Source organism: Stylophora pistillata, chromosome 11, assembly GCF_964205215.1.
Source record: "Stylophora pistillata chromosome 11, jaStyPist1.2, whole genome shotgun sequence".
NCBI classification, from domain to species: Eukaryota; Metazoa; Cnidaria; class Anthozoa; order Scleractinia; family Pocilloporidae; genus Stylophora; species Stylophora pistillata.
The window spans coordinates 15,858,459-15,877,681 of NC_142529.1; the positions used below are offsets into that span (position 1 = coordinate 15,858,459).

Below are 19,223 nucleotides of genomic sequence, written 5' to 3' on the forward strand. Positions count from 1 at the left end.
TTCTTATCGTCGGCGTTTCGATCGGCTACGGCCATCGTTATTAAAGAGATGTCTGGTTTCATTTCTTAAATAACAAGAACGGGAACCAGTTCATGTCTTGATGGATGTTTTTTAAAGCTGCCCCACAAATTTGTCACTTTTCACGGGTTCAGGCGTGGTGGTAGTGTACAAGAGGACCTCAAGGTTGAAAGGGCGCATATGTACATTAAATTTGTTGCATGTGAAGAGTACTGTGTGCCTGTATTTGTATCACCATATTTTTAACAGAGCTAACTTCTTAGAAAAAGATTTATATGGTAAAATGGTTGAAGAAGTGTGAAAATTAGCGCTGGATTAGAAGCGGACTGCAGTTCATCCTATTTAAATCTAATTCAATTTAACTATTGATATTACTAAACTTGTTGGTTTATATTATTACAGCAGGGGTAAGTTTTGGACAATATTTATAGGTGCTTCAATCTATTTTGTTTAATTGTTTTTTGAGTATAAAGATCAGAATTAGAAGCACATCTCTGTCAGCTTTACATACAGTATAAGTGTGACAATGTTTGACTCGAATCTCAACATGTACTGTTACCAAGATATTTTTCCTGTCAAAAAGATGTGCAATAGAGAAACATTACAGAAAGCTTTTCTTTAAGTGAAAACCTATATGTAAGTTGGCCTTATCCCCAATCCAATAATTTTGACAAAAACTTGTAATTGTGAAAGAGCCGCCATTTTACTGGGGTAATGTTTGTTAATTTCACAGTTCTCGGTACATGTGAGATGAGCGTGTGTAATTACCTTGCTGTTGATGTAATTGTATTCTCAGATGAGGTGTATTTAATACATTAACAGTTTGTAAACTCCGGGTTACAACCCACACATGGCAGGAAAACTCAACTAACTCGATCGTACGCAACCCTCTAGTCATGTGACGACTCTGCTAGTCCCAGGACTCCACATTCCTCCCCCCAAGTTCTTAAACAAGCAAGAAAAACAAACAACGACGAAAACAAAAAGTCAATGTCTCTGCCCTGAACTCAAAACTGTTCATGGGGGAGGGAATGGGTCCCTTAGATAAAAGGTTGTGGGGGGTTTCTATTCCTCGCTGGGTATCGCCTGACAGGGGTAGTTAGCCCTGAGTCGCGAACCACTGTTGCACCGAGTGGCTCTCTGTCTCCATGGGCAACTTCTGGGTCATTTACATCCGGTACAATGATCTCTGGATCTACACCTTCCTACTGCAATGGGTTAGTAATTAGTAATGTGACACCAGGGTTGAAATTTTTCTGTGGGTCGGGCAACTAGTTGATCGTGGTGTCTTCGAACCACAGTTCCATCTTCCAATTCAATTCTCGCCGACAAAGGACCAGTTTCCTGTATGATAGTTCCTGGAATCCACTTGGGACCTCTGGAGTATTTTCGAACACCCACTGAATCACCGACTTCCACACGGCGCATCCAGCTAAGCTGATCATGCTGTATCTTCTGTCTGGATTGTGCTGCATGTACCTTTGCTGCTACGTCTGGTCGCAGCAGATCGAGATGTGACCTCAGACTTTGTCCCCAGCGCAGCTGAGCAGGAGACTCACCCGTGGTACTTTGGGGGGTAATACGATAACTTAATAGGAACCGAGCTAACTTGGTCTCGGCAGTACCATCACCTTGCTTTTTCATCCCTTGCTTAAAAGTCTGCACGGCTCGTTCTACGAGGCCATTTGATGACGGGTGATAAGGAGCCGAGGTAATGTGCGTGATGCCATTTTTGTGTAGAAATGATTTGAACTCGCTGCTCACAAAATTAGACCCGTTGTCTGACACTGCAATCTCTGGTAGGCCGTGTGAAGCAAAGGTTGTTTTTAGCTTTTCAATGGTTGCGCTGGAAGTGGCAGAATTCACACAATGGATATCCATCCATTTTGAATGTGCATCAGTAATTAGGAGAAACATCTTGCCCATAAAAGGGCCAGTATAATCTACATGTACTCGAGACCAAGGGCGGCCTGTCCATTCCCAAGGGTGCAACTCAATAACACTTGAGTCTTACAGCCAGTAACATCAAGGCAAAACCAACCGATCATTTCACACCAACTGGAATAAGAACATTCTACTGACAACAATCATTCACTTGACTCTGATGATGACTTCCGCACAGGTTGTCGAAACGTCAGTCACTACCACCGACAACAGTCCTTCTCAGGACTACACTCACCCGGACGATCAGACTGCACCTTCACTCTTCCTCAGTGTATGTACGAAGGACAATTCCTGATCTCTCCCATGGGGGTGCCCTGTTTTCTGAAACAAGGTTTTTTGTAGGTGTTCTCACTAATCACTGACAATGAAGCCCCTGTGTCAACTTTCATCTCTAGTGCTTGCCCATTAACACTCAGCTGTACTTTGTATGGTGCGGGTCGTTTACCGCCAAGGGTAAACAAAGAATATGCACCCACATCCTGTTTTCTCCCCATTGTCTTCTCTCCTCCCTCTAGGAGATGGGTATCCTGTGGGGTGTCCGACTTCTTATTATTACTTGGGGGTGGTGGTTTCCCTTTCTTTTTGGCCTGGCACACTCGGGATAGGTGACCTAACTTTCCACAAGCATAACATCTGGCATCCTTAAAATGACAGCTTTTGGGATAGTGATTGCCGCCACAGCGATAACAATTAATTTCGGCACCTTTTTCACTTTAAAACCGACTTTGTTGAGCGGAGTCTGCCCCTCCTGAGAGTCTCATTTTTGTATCTCTGAGGCATCCTTATCCGCGGCCTCAATTGCGAGAGCCAGATCGAACGCTCGCCTCAGGGTTAATTCCGGTTCGGCTAGTAAACGACGCTGTATTCTGATGTCGTGGACACCACACACAAGCCGATCACGTAGCATTTGATCTAATGTTGCCCCAAATTCATAGTGTTCGGTCAGGTGCCTCAACTCAGCCAAAAAACATGGCAATGGTCTCACCTGGTTGTTGAGTGCGAGTGTTAAACTTGAATCGTTGAACAATAGCTGAAGGCTTGGGCATGAAATGTTCCTGGGCGAGTGTCGCTAAGTCCTCATAACTTCTATACTTCGGGTCTTCCAGGGCGACCAGACTTCGTATCAGCTTGTAGATTTTGGCTCCCACACTCACCAGAAAAATGGATCTTTGCTTGTCAGGATCCGTAATCTCGTTGGCCTCAAAGAAGTGGTTTACACGCTCAATGTAATGGCACCAATCGTCCGTTTCAGTGTATTCGTCTAATTTCCCAAAAGTAGGAATTTTCCGTGCAGACTTCGCTTCCCTCTAATCTAGTCGTTCGTTCACGTTCCTCGTCGCCAAAAATGTGGTTTATTTAATACATTAACAGTGTGTAAACTCCGGGTTACAACCCACACATGGCAGGAAAACTCAACTAACTCGATCGTACACAACCCTACTAGACCCAGGACTCCACATGAGGGAGGACATGTCATTCTACAAGAATAAAAAGAAAGAAAAGCCTAAGGTTAGGGTCAAACTATTTTGTTCCAAAAATTTAAGTAAAGCATGCAAGTTTCATTTAAGTTACATGTGGTTATTGAAAGAGCTTTTTGTTGTTACAACAGAGTTCTTACAGGTCATGGAAAACCTGGGAAGTTGTGGAATTTTATTGTACATTTCCCAGGCCTTCAAAGTCATGAAATTCGATCTAGTGGTCATGGAAAGTCATGGAAAGTGACTGAATTAATTTTATTGAAAAAAAAAAAAAAAAAAAAAACAACAACAAGAACAAGAAACACCTGGAACAGAAAATGTTTTGCCTTTAAAAATTTTAAATTCGTTAAATCCGCAATTTTGTAAGGCCGTCACAAAAAAATCATAAAATTCGTAAATTTTGCAAATGCATTTAATCCTGGACATAAGAGCTTATCCATTGACATCAGGTACAGTGATACATCAACAGTATTTTGACCAGTGCATGGTCTGTTTAATATTATTTGATTTCATTTTAATTACGTTTATTAAAGACATTGTCTACCTGCTGAAATCTAGGAAAATTCCCTTTGCTCAGGTGTTCTGCAAACTGAAGGTGAAGTAGAATTATACTTTATTGTCAATACCTACACATACAGATTAATCACGAGACAGTTTTGCAGGCCAAATAAAATTTAATTGAATATATATAAATTGAAACATATATAAATTGAAACATGTGCTGCTTATTATAGTGAATGTTTTGCTCTCAACCAAATAAAAATAGAATTTTGTGCTCTAGTGGAAAATAGAAACCTATGCTCAGCATTATGTTACTTTATATGTATGTATTATCCAAAATTAGTCACACATTCAGACCAAATCAGGCTCCCAATGGCTTCTAGTGCAGATTACATCATTTCCCGAATGTTCCAACCCTTCTGCAAAGTTTTTTCCTCGCCTACTGGTACACAAAATGCCCAAAATATTCTTATGAAATCCTTGCCTTGAGTTAATTTTACATCACTCGCCTTGGAAAAGACAATTAACTTGAACCTACAAACTTCCGAACTCAATTCCACTTCGCTACGTAAACAAAATCATGTCTGAATCTTTCAGGTCACTATGGGAGGTGATGCTAAGGCTTATTTAAGTTCCTTAAATCCTCAGGTTACATGTGCAACCTTTGTCGTCAAAATGGGACCTCCAGAACAAAGTTTGGCCATTAGCCCTCAACTTGTAAATGAGCATTTCAGAGTTATTGTATGCTAGTTATCTTGTTTTATTGACGAACAGAAACAATATTGAAAATAATCTAACCATAATCAGATATTAGCCCTTCTAAAAGAAACTCAGTAAGACAACAGACACTGAAAAGCAGCTCAATATTTCGCAAGTCATACATTTACGCATTGCGGACCTGTTTTTTTTATGGGATGATTCTTTTCCCTGTCAACATTGAACTTTGAAAAATAGAGCGATCGGGAATTCTCTAACAATTTGCGATGCCAATGTTATTGTTCTGTACGGCAACTTGAAGAAAGGGAAAGAAACTATCTCCACACATTCATGAGTATTTGATGTGGACAAGTGTTAAATAATCGTTGTTTAAAATGCGAGGACTGAAAAACTGGGAAAAAATTTAGATCGTCAAGAGAGGTCATTATGCAGTTCCATTCTCCGTCCATATTCTGCCATGTTTTACTGCCAGTTTTACTTCTTTTATCTTCCAGCAGTAAAGAAATGGGTTTAATGTCGAGTAAAATAATACTATGAAAACCACGATGACCTTGATGACTACCAAATGTGTTGAAAATATTTCACTGAATGCGATCACAATTTCCACTACAACAAGCGGTACGTAACAAACAAACAGTGCTAACTGCACCCACAGTGTACAGTACACTGCCTTTCTGTATCGAGCAAAATTCAGTGAATTTGGTCGGCTTGGCTGTTGTTGAATATGATCTTGTACTTCTGCCTGATGATGATCGTAAGTGCGAAAAGTCTTGTTGTAAGAGACAATTGAAATAAGTAGGCAAGATGGGACAACTATACGGCCGAACATAAAGGCTTTACGGTAATCCAAAAGGAACCATGAAGTAGCGAAACTAGATACAACCCAAAACATAGCTACAATGATGTATGTGCGCCTTAAGGTTACAATCTGTCGGTATCTCAACCCTAATAACAGGGCGAGGAGTCTGTCTACGATTATGGTCGTCATCGTTAGTAGAGACACTCCACATAATGAGTAGCTTGTTATGAAAGCTGCGTCCTTTGCGTATCGACAAAGACTCCAGTGTTCGTGAACCAAGGACACCCAATAGGTAGCGTAGAGAGGCTGGCTAATAAGGCCAACTAACAGATCAGTTGTTGGCAGACAACGATACAAGAGTTTGGACGGCGGATGGAGGGAAGAGTCTTTGTGAACGGCAACAAGTATCAGCGCACTCCCAAGAAATGCTGTGATGGAGAGAAAAATGTTGACTGCTACGAGAGAAACGGCTAGTTGTTGTAGTCCGCTAAACAAAAAGAAGGAGCAAGCCAGTTCTTGAAATGTTTTTGTTCCACTTCCTGCCAAATTTGTTCCCCTGCACGCCGGTGACTTGTAATTATAGCGAGAGATATATTGTCATAGAACATGCACAGCGCTGTGAAGGCTTTAATTAATTTTCCTTTGTTAAGAACGTTTACCGAAAAGCCTCTTCGGGAACGTTTACTCTATTATAACTTATTTACAAGCTGCTTCCTTCGCCACATGTGACGTCATTTTATTCCGGAAATTCGTGATGGTCAAGTGCATTGGTTTCGAGGGAATAATATTTTTTTCTTTAAAAATCAGTCTCTTACATTTCGTGTCTCTTTTTACTCAAAAGGGTCCCTGATGAGATCTAAAATTTCTTAATTTTTTCACTGCACCATCAGAAAGGTGATATGTCGTCCTCATTTTATCATAAAATGGAAAAATCTCTCATTTCGGCAGGAGAACTTCCACCGTTAGGTTTAATAACTGATGAGTGTTTAAACTATTTCTGTCATCTTGAGATCTTTTGGGGTTATTTTAGTTTCGGGGAACTGAAGTTCAAATACAGTGTTCAAAGCAAAACGTTCATTCATCAGCCTGGAAATGATTAGAAACAAAGCAAAAAAAAAAGTTAGCTTTTCAGATAAGATGTATGGACAGATATGCCAAGTGCATTTGATTGAAATTGTGACTGGCGTTCTGCGGCTCAGTAAACAGATGTTTCTTTTTTCGAGCAAATTATCTGTAAACTGTAAAAAGAGATAATTCTCTCCCATCCTGCGATATTCGCCTAAGCATTTCTTTCATATAAACATTTACTGGAACTGTTTTTCTTTGTAGCGTGTTAACAAACTATCTTATATTAAAAGAAAAAAAACAAACGGGAGGCTTTATTTGCTGAACGGAACAAAGGAGTATAAATAACCTTTGTCTGGAGGCGATTGATAGTTATTCGAAGCGTGTCAACAAATCATCTACTTAAACAGAAAAACAGGAAGCTTTCTTATTAAACAAAGGGGTCTGCTAAAGCTGCTTGCAATTGTTTATTCAGTTATTTAAATTAGTACGAAGGACAATCGTAACCATTGCTATCATCATTTCAGTATAGGATGAAAAAACTCTTCCTTCTCAGTAAGTGGACTATGAGGTACATTTTATTAAAAAAGAAAAAAAAAGGAATAATAATTATTAAAAAAAAAAAAACGAAATCATAGCGTTAGCAAACGGTGTGATCTTTTTATTTTTTTATCATCTTTAAGAAGTAGTGCCACCATCTTCTACGCCGGGATTACTCCTCACAAATGATCTCCTGTTAAACAGAAAAACGGGAACTTTCAGTTGATCACAGTTAAAGGTGCATGTTGGACCTTTGTATTAATATAGGTATTAAAATTATTATTAACGATCGGACCTACATATAAGATCACGACACTGGTATCATGATTTCTATTTTGGGAGCAAAAAAAACTCTCTCCTAAGGCCAACTATCTCGAAGAATAGATAATACATGTACATAAGAAACGTTCGCTCCCTTTTTTTTCCCAATCTCCCTTACTAATCATTTTCTGAAATGAAGATTTAAATCGTATATGTTATCCAGGACAACAGCATTTCTTGAAAACAAGAGATAACATTTATATTTCGTTACTTGATAAACACTTGTTTCGTTTTTTCCTCATGAGATATTTTTGTCGTAACAGCAGCTGCCAGGCAAAGATCACGTCGACTTCACTTTCTTATTTACAGTTCCACAAAAACGTCCTCAGAAACATTCACACATTTGACAAGTAACGCTTATTCTGTCAGGATAATTAACTAACATTCTAAATTCTTATGCGACCAAGAGACAGTGGACAAGAAGAGCCACCGCTGAATCCCTTTTTTAATTTTTTTTAATGAGCAACTGCCAAATTTTTCATGGTGTTGCATTAATTTAAGCTCTAAATCAATATCTCTGTAGCAAGTAATTCTATGTCATATTATTCCACCTATATTCTAAAAGGTCCTTTCATAGATCCATGAACGATAGAAATTTCGATTCCTGCTGGGAAATTTATCTGTGAATTATCTTTGATAACTAATCGAGGCAGGAATTTTACCGTCAACAGCAAAACATGTTTATCCAACTGGTTAAATTCAATCTTGGAATGAATTGCAACAAGATGAACGACGATAAATATTTTTTCCTCAATTATCATTTCACACTACAGCACAAAGTCACTCATACTAAGGAAAACTGTGGCTGATAGGACAAACATAAGGAATTGTTGATGTCAGTTTTAACATATAAAGACCTTTACAATTATGATCAACCTCAGGAAATGAACTTAAATATTCCAGGTGAAATGTCAGTCAAAAGCAGAGGCACATATGTTAGTGACATCCCTTCCCGCATTTCTTGAAAACATGCCAAAAAATTTTCTTCATTATTCCGTTATTTGCTAAACAGTTCTTCAGTTCTTTTGTTCTTCGCAAAACTGCAAACAGCGAGGAACAATTTCATCTTAAGAGAACTTGTCAGGTCACGAAAACGTAAACCTCACTTTCTTAACTACAATTGCAAAGAAACTTCCTCAATAATGATCACTCATATGAAGTGTGATTACGGAATGCTTATACGGTCACAACAAATGCAAACAATTTTACCAGAAGTTCTTGAAAATGTTATGCATTAAATACAACTCTTTATCGATTTCTTTGTAACAGTTAACTCTATGGAATATTATTCTATCTTCAAACTCGTAGGTCCTTCTATTGACCCAACATTTTTATCTAATAGGACCATAAACAATAGAAATATTCCTTTTCCCCACATTGAGTCGTTGTGTGAATACGGTATCGTTCAAATTACCATTCATGAAAGCTAGTAAGCTTTTGCATTACCTTCGTTCAATGCACTGGGTCCAGTAAGCCGGGCTAGGCATCGGTTCGTGTAAGTCCAATAGTACTCCCTATTTTTCATATCTGTTGATACATCCGCTCTTGACTTTGAAATTCACCTCTGTAAAAATGTAACTCAGAAAACTTCTAACTCTGTGGACAGAAAAGTGCTCGTCTGATTGTCTGCTTCACTGCATGTCTTACTTCGCTTATCTTCCAGCAATAAAGAAAAGGATTTAGCGTCGAGTTAAAGAAAATTAAGGCAGTTGCTATTCGCCTCAAGACAGCTAAATATGATGGATATGTTTTACTATAAGCGATTACAATTTCTACTAAATGAATTGGTGTATAACAAACAACCAATGCTAACTGCACCCAAAGTGCACTGTGCACTGCCTTTCTGTATCGCGCCATGTTCAGTGGATTTGGTTGGCTCGGCGGTTGTTGAACATGATCTTGTAATTGAGCGTGATGACGGCGCATAACGCTGAAAACCTTTGCGTACGAGACGATTGAGACAATCATGCAAGATGGTCCGACTAAGCGGCCATACCAAATAGTGATACGTCCATCTAAAATGTTGCATGCAGCAGCGACGCTGGATAGGACCCAAAAGGTGGCTACAATGATATATGAGCGCTTTAAAGTTACAATTTGTTTGTATCTCAGACCCAGCAACAGCGCAAGAAGTCTGTCTATGCTTATGGCCGTCATCGTCAATAAAGACACCATACATAATGCATAGGATGATATGTAGCTTGCATCATATGCAATTCGACAAAGACTCAATTGTTGGTAAACCAAGGATGTCCTATAAATAGCATAGAGAGGCTGGCTAACAAGACCAACCAGCAAATCGGTTGCTGCCAGACAACGATACAAGAGTTTGGATGGCGGGTGGATGGAAGATTCCTTGTGAAGCGCAACAAGAATAAGAGAATTCCCGAGAATTGCAGTGATGGAAAGAAGAATGCTGACAGCAGAGAAAAGTTTTCGTTGTAATCCTGCACCAATCAGGCACTGGGAAAATGCGAGTTCTTCAAAAGTTTTCGTCTGTCTCTCACCTCCTGTTAGATTTTTTAACATTATCATTTTAGAGCCTAGACAAAAGGCTGTTTCCTTTGTTCAGCAGGTCATATGTTATCGCAGCAGCGAAACATTTCGTGTAAACAACACTTGCCAGTCCCTTTCACTCAAACGTTATTTTCTTGACGAAATTCACAGGAAGACTTCCTCAGTTGAGTTTACTTATGTAAAATGCGATCAAAAACTGTCTGTTTGTTTGTGCCTGCTAATCATAAACACCTAGACTTCTTTAGTAGAGTTTACTTATTCAAGAGATTGAACAGGCTAGTAACTTACATATGATGCACGATCCTCGCAGTAGATAGCGCTATTTATGCAATAGCGAAAATCAGACCTGAAAAAAATCAGGCCTGTACGGGACTCGAACCACTGACCTCGAACCACTGACCCATGCGATACTAGTGCAGCGCTCTACCAATTGAGCTAACAAGCCAACTGGGAGCAGGCCGTTAAGTTGATTCGTAATAAACCCGTGAAAGTGATAAATAAGATACAATGAAATATATGAAGTTCATATATTTTGTACTGCGGTATTAGATACATATGATGCACGATCCTCGCAGTAGATAGTGCTATTTAAGCAATAGCGAAAATCAGACCTGAAAAAAATCAGGCCTGTACGGGACTCCAATAGCGCTATCTACTGCGAGGATCGTGCATCATATGTATCTAATACCGCAGTACAAAATATATGAACTTCATATATTTCATTGTATCTTAGCCTTGTAACTATTACCATTTAGTAAGTAAATCTAGTGTCCCTTTGATTTTTCACTCTGGCTTTATTTCTTAAAAAAGGTCTCAGGTAGCTCTCAACATAGACGTACACTGTAAACCATGAGCGAAAGTAAAACAAAAAATACTCACTCAAAAAAGTGAAAAAGACCAAACCATAAGTGTAACAAAGAGTAGAATCACCTGCAACCGCTTTACTTCTCGAAAATTATTTTCTGTTGAACAGAAAAGCTAGAATTTTTATCACGGAGTAAAGGTGTTTGTTAGACCTATACTCACATTAGAAAATCGAGGCCATAGCTGTCATGTTGATCAGCTACCGGACCAATCCGTTGTTTCTAAGCCACCTTCTGATAACATGATGACAACTTCATCAATAAGCTCCTGTTGCAAACAAAGGTCGTTTGGCCCCTTGGCTCTTCTGTTTCAACAAATACAGAGCTAAAGTTTTGTTAATCGGAAGAAGTTATTGAAATTCATGCAAGTTAATGGAGAAGAGGTTTAAATTAAAATAGGCCAGAGAGAGAGAGGGAGAGAGGGAGAGAGAGGGAGAGAGAGAGAGGGAGAGAGAGAGAGAGAGAGAGAGAGAGAGAGAGAGAGAGAGTGAGAGAGAGAGAGAGAGAGAGAGAGAGTAGAGAAAGAGTGCGACCAAAGATAGCAAAAAGTAAAAGACGTAGAGGCATTTGCAGAGAAAGGACTTTTGGCGCACTTTTCCTGTTGAATCTGCTAGCGTTAGACCCTGCGCCTCACGCAGTGTGTTTGTAACGTTCTTCCCCAGCACGCCCTATACTTGATGTAAGTAATTACCTTTTGACTCGATTTGAACTCAGTCCCTTTGCCTTTCTCTCTAAATGGACTCACGATGACTCCATTTCCGCAATAAAGCATTTGTTGTTTCTTTCGAAAATACACGGCATAATCGACCCCCTTTTGGAGTTTTCCATATTGCGAACACTCTTTTAACAGGGTAGTCAAAGTGATAGTTTTCCACAGTATTTTTACAAACGTAATAGGGTTATTTGCAAGAGTTGTCCATCAGTGACCATGCCAAGAGGAATTGATTGACCCTAGCCACTGTAAGATTTGAGGGATAAATAGATCATAGTCGGCACTACTTGTAATGTGACGCAAGTTATATCATGAAAAATATAGGATAAAACTTTTAACTTTTCTGTAATATTAGAGCACGGATGCACCGGCGAAAGTCGCTTCACACTGCGTCAAGAACAAATCGGTCGTGAACATCCCTGTCGTTGGCAAGTGTCCAAACTAAGCAATTTTAAAGTACTACATATAGTACACAAACTCATAAACTACCTTCTCTATGATATAAGAAAACTAAATTTCCGATTTCGAAAAGCCTGGGCACTGTCTATTTAATTATTGTGAAATAAGTAAAAAAGTAATTTGTATTAATTATCTTTTCAGCGAGTAAGGTAACCTTCGCACCTAGAAAGAAATTGTTCTTAAAAAAAAGTTGAAAAGTTAAAAGTTTGTGGACGACTAGAAACAGGATCGATGTCAAGGACATGTGCTTAAACTGTACAGAATTAACCAAAGACTTTGCCAGCAAGACAAGTCCAATTTCACTTTTCTATTACCTTCAACGAAGGTAGGAGGAAGTATGGTTGGAATTTTCTTGTCGTCATTCGATCTGATGCATCTCTTTTTATCGTACTTTTAAACACTCTAGTTATCATTGCCATGCAGAAAACAGACATTTCAAAAAAGAAGTGGACCACTTTGCTATTCAGCATGGCTGTAACAGACATTCTCATTGGGGCCTTAGGTATCCTGGCGACAGTCACGTTTGATGTAATGACTGTTCACCAACTCTCCTTTCCCCTATATTTTCCACTTAGATTGGGCCATTTTTTGCCTCAGCAATATCCGTTTAGCATGTTCAGTATATCATTTGACAGCTATAGCCAGGTATATCATTTGACAGCTATAGCCACAGAGATATGTGGCGACTCGAAGATGGAAGGACTAGTCATTGCCGAAAGAGGCCGTCAGAAAGCTGGCTTTGGCCGCCTGGCTGTGGACGAGACTTTTAGCCATGGCTGAAAACAACGCGACACAACCGAGAAGAGGTTGCAAACTCTGAAGGACGAGCAAAGGACGAGCACTGAAGGACGAACAAAGGATGGAGAAGCGTAGGGACTTAATCAAATCAAATTATTTCAATAACCAACGATAGAAACCGACGTTTCGGTGTTATTATGACGCCATTGTCAGGGAGAAATAAAAATTACAAAGTTTGTGGCAAGGTGTAACACTAAATTAGCATAAATATGTTAGGAGCTAATTATACAAATACTTTTGCGCGAATTGAGTCACTTTGCACGTTCAGAGTGGGTTTTAGGGCTCTGATGAGAAGCATTTCGTACACCAAACAATCGAACTTTTTACTACACTTTTTCAGAATGCTAAAACGTTTCAGTAGGTCTTTCGGGACTTCGCTGTGCCGATCGTGGTAGAGTTTATATATTGAAGATGCCTTTCGTTTATGTCCATCCGCGCGTGTGTGTTGGCAATCCCTCGTAACGAGGGATCCCTCGTAACCGCCTCCCGGTTAGCTCAATTGGTATAGCGCTGGACTGTTGTGCTGGAGGTCGAGAGTTCGACTCCGGCCGGACCAACACTCAGGGTCTTTAAATAACTGAGAAGAAAGTGCTGTCCTTGTAATAATATCTGCAAAGGGTTAGACTTTCTCGTCTTCTCGGATAGGGACGATAAATGGAGGTCCCGTCTCACAAGCTTTTATATGTGATAAAAATTGTGGGACGTTAAAGAACGCACACACTCTTCGAAAAGAGTAGGGCACGTAGTGCCCGGTGTTGTGGTCTATCTTTGTGTGGTGTCTAATCTAGGGTGAATTGGGAAGGGAAGGTGAGATCAATACATGGACTGAAGTGGCTGCATATTGCGCCTGATGAATTCTGACGTCCGATCTCACCTTAACTGATTGTAAAGCGCGACTGATTATCTATATAGTAGTTTGCGCTATATAAATGTTGAATTATTATTATTAACGAGTAAGATGTCCACTTGGCAGAGATTAAATTAAATTAAATTAAATTAGTTTACACGAGTTCGCTGGTGACTATACAGTCCGATTCGGGAAGAGCAAATTCTCTGACAGACTGGACATCTGAAATCAGTGGAGGTTGGAACTACGCTGGCATTTTGTTGTCTTTCTTTTCTCGCCAAGCGGAGACTCTCACAGTGCTCCCTCCTCCGTTGCTCACTATACGGCACACCAGTGTGGATAGCACTTCTCCAGCTAGGCCGGTCATTGGCCAATTGCTCCCAGTTCTCGGGGTTGATACCGCACTGCTTCAGGTTGTGTTTAAGGCTATCCTTAAAGCGTTTTCGTTGTCCCCCTTGGTTACGTCTTCCATTGAACAGTTCACCATACAGAATCTTCTTTGGGAGTCTGGATGAAGGCATACGGACAAGGTGACCAGCCCACCGAAGTTAGTTCTTGATAATATAGGACTCAATACTTGTGACATTAGCCTCTTCCAAAACACTGCTGTTTGTTCGTCTGTCTTGCCAGTTGATGTTGAGGATACGGCGAAGGCAACGCTGATGATACCTTTCAAGACTTTTGAGATGACGACTATAGGTTGTCCAAGCTTCTGAGCCATACAGCAGGGTTGGCAATATTACGGCTTTGTAAACCTTTATTTTGGTGTTGGTGTGGAGGTTTCTATTATCAAACACCCTGTCTCTGAGGCTACCGAGGGCAGCACTAGCTGATTTTAGACGAACTTGGGTTTCTACATCCAAATCTGCCTTGCATGACAGGCAACTACCAAGATACGAGAAATGATGAACAGAGCTAAGGCGTGTGTCTCCAACTGTGATCTCTGGTTGTTTTCGCTCAAGTGTGTGATGAGGTGATGGCTGGAAAAGAACTTGTGTCTTCCGAGCATTAAGTGTGAGGCCAAGCGCATCATAGGCATAACTGAAGGCATCCACAGCCACTTGAAGATCTTCCTCTTTGTCGGTCACTAGGGCGTTGTCGTCAGCATATTGGAGCTCGAGTATAGCCATGTGAGTGGTCAATATTTTAGCCTTCAGTCGCCGTAAGTTGAACAGCTTGCCATCCATCCTGAACTGCATATCTATACCACGAGGTAATTTCTCCGACACCAGGTGTAGCACGGCGGTAATGAAAATCGAGAAGAGTGTTGGGGCTATGACACAGCCCTGCTTGACACCAGTTCTCACTACAACCTGACAGCGACCTGACCTGACCTGCCACATGACATATGTGTATAGCCCACATAACCCGCATCACACCAGGTCACATTGAAATTGATAAACGACGCGTTGTTGGTTGACGATCTGTGGCTTGATTTCTCGTACTTTAAGATCTCGGCCAACTTTGCGGCTAACAAATACTGGCTGGACAGTTGTCTGCACCTTCATGCTAAGATTCTTGAGCTCTTTCTTAACATAATTTGCTGATTCCTGATCTTTGGAAGGTATGACCACACGAACAATGGATATTGGTTCTTTGGGCGTCTGTGTGGGCTGCTTACCAACAATTCCTGATTGTAAGAAGGTGTTAACGGTAGAATTTACCATGCGATTACTTTCTGAAGCCTCAGTCAATGATACAAGCAAGTTCCGTGCCGTTCCCCAGGAGAAACCCGAGACCAGGGGCAGACCATCCAAATACTACTATCCCCTACTACAAAAAGAGAAGATCCCAGATTCCATTGTTCGTAGAATTCTACCGAAGACCATTGCAGATTCCGTGAGCCATACAGATTCCAGATTGGCACATTTATATGGGCTGCCAAAAACCCACAAAGAACAATTGGCTATGAGGCCTATATTATCAGCCACCGACACGTACAACTTTCTCCTTGCTAATTGGCTCGAAGAGAAATTGAAGCCCTTGTCCCTTAATCAGTGTACAGTTACTGATAATTTTGATTTCACAAAAGCGATTCACGAGCTGAAGATCAACAAGGGTGAAATCTTGGTTTCGTATGATGTCTCCTCGTTATTCACAAACGTGCCTTTGGACCAAACAATAGAGATCTTCGTTAAGAGAGCCTTTTCGAAAGATTGGTTCAATACTACCCACAATCTTGCCCTTACCAGAACAGATCTTATTGACCTCCTAAACGTAGCCACCAAAGGCCAACTATTTCAATTAAACGGAGCTCTATACGAAAAGACAGATGGCGTTGCTATGGGGTCCCCTCTCGGGCCCTTATTAGCAATTGTCTTCATGTCATCCATCAAAGATACCCTTGAGCGACAAAGAAAACTTCCATCCTATTATCGTCGATATGTTGATGATACACTCACTGTAATGCCTGATCTAGCAACAGGAAATACCTTCTTGCATACCCTCAACAGCGCCCACACTTCGGTCAAATTCACCATGGAGGTGGAGAAGAACAGCAAGCTTCCTTTCCTTGGCACCGAACTACTCAACCATGCACCTCGGATTGAAACCAAGATGTATGTGAAACCAACAAACACGGGTCTACTATTACACTACCAAAGCCATGTAGACAATCGCTACAAACGGAGCTTACTGAAAACTATGCTGGATCGCGCACACCGATTACCTTCCTCCTGAGCCCATTTCTCTGGTGAGTGTGATCGCCTAAATAAAGTTTTCGCACGGCTTCAATACCCGGAACGCGTGGTAAATTCTACCGTTAACACCTTCTTACAATCAAGAATTGTTGGTAAGCAGCCCACAAAGCCGCCCAAAGAACCAATATCCATTGTTCGTGTGGTCATACCTTTCAAAGATCAGGAATCAGCAAATTATGTTAAGAAAGAGCTCAAGAATCTTAGCATGAAGGTGCAGACAACTGTCCAGCCAGTATTTATTAGTCGCAAAGTTGGCCAAAATCTTAAAGTACGAGAAATCAAGCCACAGATCGTCAACCAACAACGCGTCGTTTATCAATTTCAATGTGACCTGGTGTGATGCGGGTTATGTGGGCTATACACGCGGAAACTTACACACACGCGTGGATGGGCATAAACGAAAGGCATCTTCAATATACAAACGCTACCACGAACGGCACAGCGAAGTCCCGAAAGACCTACTGAAACGTTTTAGCATTCTGAAAAAGTGTAGTAACAAGTTACGGTAAAGATGAATGGCAAGTTGGAGAGTATTGACGACAAACTGCATTAATTGTAGCCATGTCAAATTTGGAGTCCTAGAAGGTAATTAGAAAGCAGAAAAATACTTCGTTTTGAGAATCGAATCTAGTTCATGAGTATGAACAAAAGAATATTTTTGTAAGTATACCGTGAAAGGGACACTGGGATTATACTGTGGATGTACTCTGCAGTACATTATTAGAATATTCCGTAATTGAAGTTAAAGCAAATGAGGCCGTCATTGCAAGAAACAAAATCAAGCCTTTATCCCATAAAAAGTCCTACAAAACTGATTCGCCATATTTAACAATCAGTCCGCCATCGTAAATTAGCCACATGCTATCCCATCGTTCTTTGCTTGTTATTCTTCTGTCTCCTTTCATTTGGTAGAGAGGTCTTCATACCTTAAGGATCTCTCTTTTTTTTTCCATATTAGATTTGATAGCTAATAAATATATCAATTGCTGATACATTAACCTTTGAGCCCGTTTTACTCCTTCCTTTTGTGAAAATACTTTTCTTTAAATTTTTTCAGAAATTCCTTCCAAGTCATTTTAAAATTTGATTTCGGCTCCCTGCTATGTGTTTTGGGAAACATAAAATGCTCTGTGAAATTTAGCAGGCGTAGGTTTCTATTGAATATCATTAAGTTGGAAGAATGTCCTATAGATGGGAAAGCAGATCAACAATGATTTCTTATATTCACGCCCGCAGATTGGTGTACATTTGAGGACCTGAATCAATATGACATATTTCAGATGAAATGCTCCTCCATTCTCAATAATACTATCAACTGTTTAAGACGTCCAATAGTTACAGGGTTTTAAAGCGGAAAAGCAAATAGAATAAAAAGATACAACACAGCAATATTTGCAAGAACAAAGAAAATTTTATATAAGTGTTTATTAGATCTTAAGTTATGATTTTGAACGTGTAATGTATTAATGATATTTCCATTGTTGCTTTGCATTTCAATAATGTCGACGTCTTAATTTCATAAGTATGAGATGTTTGTCCATAAATATCCTGAAAATATTGTACCAAGTTCATTAATGAATCTATTTAAATTAAGGTATGTTTCATCTGGGTGTCCCATACCTCATTAATATCTGTTATGGGAATCCAAAAACGTTATATCCTCCATTACGCAAACAGTATATTGCTACTGAATAGATGCCAACTGTTAAAAAAAATGCCTGATAACTATCAAGGACCAAGGAATTAAAATGCACCTACCATTATTATAACAAAGGGGAAGTCTGGATTTATGGTAGGTGCAAGGCTATTTAACAAACTAATATAAATTTCACTCTAAGTCAACTGATAGTTTATGTGACATAAGTTAACCATAACAGGCAAATCTGTCAACAACAGGAGTCTGTCTGGCTGATTGTGACAATATTGAATACATATTGTTTCCATAGTATATAACCAAGTCAGCTGACGAGGTTATTGAATTTCTGAAGTTAAAAACAAGTGCTGACAGAGACATTGCCATACATTGCGTGCCTACATTCGCTATACCAAGTATCTCAACATTGCTTTGACTGTAGGACGCAACCACAGTTTAGTCGGATTTCTTTCCATGTCATTGGAAAGCATCACTTTGCAGTGATTAACTCTCTGATTAAGGCTCTTGAACACAACAGGTTTCTTGTTAGCTTTGTGTTTTCTTATACTTTTTCTAAAGCTTTGATTGCGACGACTAAAAATAGTACTGGGTTGCGAATAAGGTACGCAAACAGTTTTAATGGCATCAGTACCATAGACACCAGCGGGACCTTGATTTGTCTCTACGTCATTTGCGAGTCGAATCAAATCAGGAATGTAAAAGCGTTACAAATAGATCTGTGTAAGCCACAGGCGATTGATCGGCGACATTTCGTAGATGTTAACCAACCTTTTAAATACTGGCAAGTATACAGCCTCTAAATAAAAAAAAAGTGCGATCGAGCACCAGAATTTCTCCTTGAAGCATCCTCAGAATTTCTTGACTACTAAATAAATATCATGATGCAGACCAACAACTTGCCTGTATTATTGTAAACTATTCCCCATTTTCACTTCGTTGCACGTGCATTTGACTTTAACGGTAGTTCTTAGAAATGCTCAGTTTAGCGAAGGTTCAGTTTTGATCAGGGTATTCTCAGTTTCGCTCAAGATAATTCTCAAAGCTGCTTCAAAGTTCTCAAAGATCTCTACGAGGTGACAGGCTTCTTGATCGAGATCAGCGTTTCTGACCTAAAGGGCTATCCCCGCTCTCATGCAAAGCATTTATAACCTCAGCGCCTTGCGTTCGGCCGGAAGCAAATTATCTTTGGGCTTTGTAACTTCTATTTCTGAAAGGTCACTTTTAACCTCTTCTAAACAGCTTTTAAGGGCTACTGGTTTTTGTATTGGTGATATCCATGCAGATTTGACGT

At 40.0% G+C, this 19,223-nt stretch overlaps 2 protein-coding genes and 1 pseudogene across 2 annotated transcripts; 1 reads left to right on the forward strand and 2 right to left on the reverse strand.

Annotated features, from left to right (window-relative positions):
* Positions 1–3,601: 3,601 nt before the first annotated feature.
* Positions 3,602–6,036, reverse strand: LOC148720288 (melanocyte-stimulating hormone receptor-like; the record flags this gene model as incomplete). Its single annotated transcript, XM_088739210.1, has 1 exon — positions 3,602–6,036. A coding segment is annotated over one exon (954 nt), but the record flags the coding sequence as incomplete, so codon positions are not given.
* Positions 6,037–7,138: 1,102 nt separating this feature from the next.
* LOC148720289 (adenosine receptor A2a-like) lies at positions 7,139–10,095 on the reverse strand. The gene is made up of 2 exons (XM_088739329.1): positions 8,830–10,095; positions 7,139–7,255 (listed from the first exon to the last, which is right to left on the reverse strand). Exon 1 carries the CDS (start codon positions 9,916–9,918, stop codon positions 8,974–8,976), a length of 945 nt encoding a protein of 314 aa, XP_088595455.1. The 5' UTR covers positions 9,919–10,095; the 3' UTR covers positions 7,139–7,255; positions 8,830–8,973.
* A 5,821-nt stretch (positions 10,096–15,916) lies between these two features.
* The window catches only part of LOC148720290 (uncharacterized), a 167,579-nt pseudogene continuing 164,272 nt past the window's right edge, over positions 15,917–19,223 (forward strand).